General features: G+C 40.2%; 1 protein-coding gene across 1 annotated transcript; it reads left to right on the top strand.

Annotated features, from left to right (window-relative positions):
* The first annotated feature begins 3,858 nt into the window (after positions 1-3,858).
* LOC144644915 (uncharacterized) lies at positions 3,859-4,465 on the top strand. The gene is made up of 2 exons (XM_078504484.1): positions 3,859-4,081; positions 4,167-4,465. Exons 1-2 carry the CDS (start codon positions 3,859-3,861, stop codon positions 4,463-4,465), a joined length of 522 nt encoding a protein of 173 aa, XP_078360610.1.
* Positions 4,466-4,526: the final 61 nt, after the last annotated feature.

Here is a 4,526-nt window from a genome sequence, read left to right as displayed (position 1 = left end):
CGCTCTGGAATAGTGCATGATGGGATGGATTTCACCCAGATCCCTCCTGCAGTCGCAGGAGAGGGTGGCGGTGGAGGGGGGGGGGGGGGCGGAGGGGGAGGGGGCTCAAAAGACTCGCGGATTGTTCGTTTTTGTTTCGTTTGCATGTTTCAGTTCGGTGTGAACTATTTACACAGTGGGGGCTACTATCCAATCAACACGTTTAAAACGTTTAAGCAAAGGGAAACAAACCCTGGTAAAAACCACAGGCGTCCCAAGCTCAAAAGTCGTCTTTTTGATGTGTCAGTGTTGAGCGCCCTTCTGGCGGCCGACTCTACATATGTGGTGTATCAGCGACAGAATTGGTGAAAAATGTAAATGAGACCTTTTCGTGTTTAATTGTTACGTAAACATTTTAGCTATATTTTCCACCTGTTGATTTTGTTAATTTTCCACTCGTGTTTTGTTAGCACGGAAGAATTACTGCTCAAGGGCAAAATATGAAAGCAAAGCACAAGGCTTAAGGGAAAAGGAAATTGCATGCGTGCAAAAAAACTTCACTGCTTCGCAATTCTCGCCCAATAATAATTCTCGCCCAAGCATATCCTCAAAAATTTCACAATCTCATCTCTCCTCTAACTTTCCGCTACTTACCTCTTATATTATTATACCTAATCGTACCTTTTTGGTACGCTTCGGTAGCATATCAGGCGAGTTTGGTCAAGCCATGGTTCGTATTTTGGCGAGACGCAGTCGAGCCAAAATACCCATGGCGAGACCAAACGAGCCTGATATGCAGCCGAAGCGTACCAAAAAGGTACGATTAGGTATTTACCGTACCCAAATTCAGCCAAAACTCCGGTTATATTTATCGCTCTGTTGAAGCCATGCTTGCAAGGTACGTACTGCAAATTGTGTTGACTAGGTCTTCATCACTTTTACCAAGTTCTTCTTCTGTCTTTTTTTCACTCGTTTGTTAAGAGTTTCATTCTCTAAATTTTCAAAAGCAAAATTAAGCGAAAAAGTTGGAAATTCCGACTCCATTTTTTAGTCTGAATGTCTCAGTACTCATCGGCAAACATCGCGCAATTGACGAGTGCGCTCAAGTTTAGTTTTGGCGGGAAAGTTTTTCTCTTTTTTACGTCCGCTAAACACCACTTAATTTAAATTACGAAGTTCTGTTTTATTGGTAAACCTCATTTCAATTCATCGTACAGTAACACTACTTTACTTCAAAGTGACCGTGATATGGTGGCGTATCAGGTCAGTGACTTGATATCGTAGGATATCAGGACAGTAGATCGCGCTTCTGATTGGCTACTTGCGAATTTGGGTACGGTAATTATGCATATCGCTCTGCGTCCCGGAAACGAAACACTATTTCTTTTTTGCTTGTTGAAACTGTTGTAATAGCTGCTCGTTACCCGTGGCCTGATCACTACACACTAGTCGGACTTTGTTCGTTGATAATTGATTTAGCAGTTATCCATGCCACCGGTTTGAGTTGTGTAAGTGCCTCCACATATGTGGCTTGATTCAAATTTCATAACAGTGCAAATAGTTCAAGCCCCCGGACGGAGAAGGTGAAGGCAAATAGTTCAAGAACATCACTTCACTTCAAGAAGCTTTCCCTTGAAGAACGTTAGGCTACAGGAAAATACTTAAAGGTTAATCAGAGCGTAATTTATTGAGGCCCAGTTAGGGGTTTTATGGATAAGGGATAACTCACAAAATTATCTTAGGGATAAGGTATAACAACTCAATTTTTGGGATAATGAAAATCAGATTAATAGGGATAAGAGCTTCGGTAATATTAGGGATAAGTTAAAACTGCCCTCACAATTATTGGTGTTAGGGTAACCTACACAGCCTTGACAGGGTCTCTTTATTGTAGAACAAATTATATGCTTGGAGAATTTTTGAGTCGAAAACTTTATCATACTATTGTCAGACACATTTTTGCCGCAATGTTTTTTCACAATAAGGTAGCAGTAACTGGGCGATCGAGAATACCTTTATAACTAACAAGCTTTTAGGGTTTAGCGTAAATATGACTGAAAGTGGGAAGCATCGTATCGCTGCATTTCTTGATGCCAAGTGGTGTAAGAATGTTTTAACATAGGTTTTTTCCTTCGGTTCTTTCTAGCTAACATCCAAAATGCCAACTTAGACTTTTTCCCTAAAAGTTAAATTTTTTTATCGATTTTAGAAAATAAGAACCTATTCCCAAATTAAATTAGGCTAAAGAGGTTCTTATATAGAGGGTGTCTAACTGAAAATTTTAGCCTAACAGGTTCTCAAAATAAGGTTCTTAATCGCAGGTTTTTACTGTATATTTACCACAATAACTATGTTTGGGCAGTTTAAATTTGTAATAAGGTACGATATTTAAAAACTATTCACCGTAGTGGAGGTGGCTAGTGGTGGATACTATCCGAGCCGCGAAACGGCGTGATAGATATTCACCACTAGCCACTGACAGGTCCTGGCACTGAGGTAAATTATAGTTGTTTCAGTATAATTATACTAAAACAGGGAGATAATAGATCCCGAAAGGAAGTTTTTGAACTAGTTAATTCCTGTCAAAGATTACAACTTTCTAACCGCACGTCGCTCGGAGGTAAATGGCAAAGGATATTCGGAGTTTTAGCAGCCAATCAGCGCGCGCCAATTAGTTTAAGTAATTGTAGCCTTGTGATTGCATTTGGCCCTAATAAAAAGTTTCTGGCCAAACTACAATTTCGAATTATTTACTTCCCTCGCTTCAATTTTTTGCTGTGGTCTAATGATAAAGGTTTTGAGGGGTAGTGCTATCCACCCTCCCCTCCAACTTCTTGCCCTGTTCTCCTGAAGTTGACACAAAAATGAAGTCTAGTATTGGAAAGCCTTGCATGTTTAAAGCGTCTCAGAGTTTGCAAGATGAATAGACTCGCAAAAATTATTTTTGGTTAATGGTTGCCACAAACGCAAAAAACGAAAGACTGTTTCGACGTATGTTACATTGACTTTTTAGTTTTAATATTTTCAATTCGGCTGACAACTAGTCTAACTATAGCTTAATCCTAACTCTACCAATATCAAGTGTAGAAGAGCACTCGCTTGAATACCGTGACGATAGGTAACGAGAATCTTTAATCTTCTTCTTAAGCAATCTGGCCATTTAACAAGCTAGCAAGCAAGCAAAGCTAATTTAAACTCGTAGGCGTACGGCAATTCTTTGCCAGGGGGGTGGTGAGACATTTGCCCAGAAAATTCTCGCAAGTTGCCTAAATTTTTACGAAACAGTCGAGAAGAAACGAGGGTCAAACGAGGATGAGAGTTGACTCTCATGAGAGTTTTCGTCAACTCTCATCGACTATCATTAACTTGGGCCAAACGAGAGAAAACTCTCATCAACTCTCATGAAAAATTTGAACACGTTCAAAGTCGATGAGAGCGCATGAGAGTCGATGAGAGTTCGATGAAGTTGTTATGGAACCATCCAACTTATTTAATCTGACTTTCTTTTCTACTCCAATCCTGGAACAGACTATCCTTGCGCTCAGTCAAGATGACTTTCGGACCCTCACGTGACTTCAGCTTGGACTTTTCCTTTCAACCTGTTAGTGCCGTATACATTGGAACTTTGCTTGGTAAAATCAAGAGCAATAAACTTCAACATGGCCTACTGAGTGGAAATCAAGCAATGTAACACCTGTCTTCAAAAAAGATGATGCTTCCCTAGTATCTAACTACAGGCCAATCAGTATACTCTCTGCTATACCGAAGATTCTAGAGAAAGTAATGTTTGATCAACTATACAATGCATTTCAACCGCTGTTTTCTTCAAACATGTTAGGATTCCTACGTGGACACTCATGCTGTACTGCACTTATTAAAATGGTTGATGACTGGCGCTTGGCTCTAGATTCGAAGAAGGTGACTGGCTCCATTGCAATTGATTTATCCAAGGCTTTTGATTCTATTTGTCATAATTTTCTTCTCGCTAAACTAAGTGCCTATGGTGTCAGCGATGAGGCAACGCGATTCTTACACTCATATCTGTCTGACCGAAAGCAAAAAGTGAAAGTTAATGGAGTCCTTTCCGATTGGCAGGCTACCCGTACATTGTGGTGTTCCTCAAGGCAGTCTCTTGGGGCCACTATTGTTTAACATATTCATTAATGACCTGAATTTTGTTGTTCAAGGAGCTTCATTGCGGCTTTATGCTAATGATACGACAACGTATGCATCAGATACGAACACTGCAGCTTTAGAGCTGTCTCTTAACCAAGATTTGCAGAAACTTTCATCTTGGTTTTCTTCAAACCACTTGTCAATCAATCATAACAAAACAAAAGCCATGTTTTTGGGAAAATCCTCTGACCAGCCTGTTTTTCATCTTAGCGATTCTCCTATTGATATAAAGGACTCCCTGAAGATTCTTGGTGTTCTCATCGACAATAAACTGTCCTTTAAGGAACACATATCAGCCGTTATAATGTAAGCCTGCCCATATGCCAAAATTGCGAGCTCCGAGGCGACTAAAAAGATTGGTGCCTGCCGAT

This window comes from Oculina patagonica, chromosome 1, assembly GCF_052425735.1.
Source record: "Oculina patagonica isolate OP01 chromosome 1, crgOcupat, whole genome shotgun sequence".
NCBI lineage: Eukaryota > Metazoa > Cnidaria > Anthozoa > Scleractinia > Oculinidae > Oculina > Oculina patagonica.
This window is presented reverse-complemented; position numbering and strand designations above follow the sequence as displayed.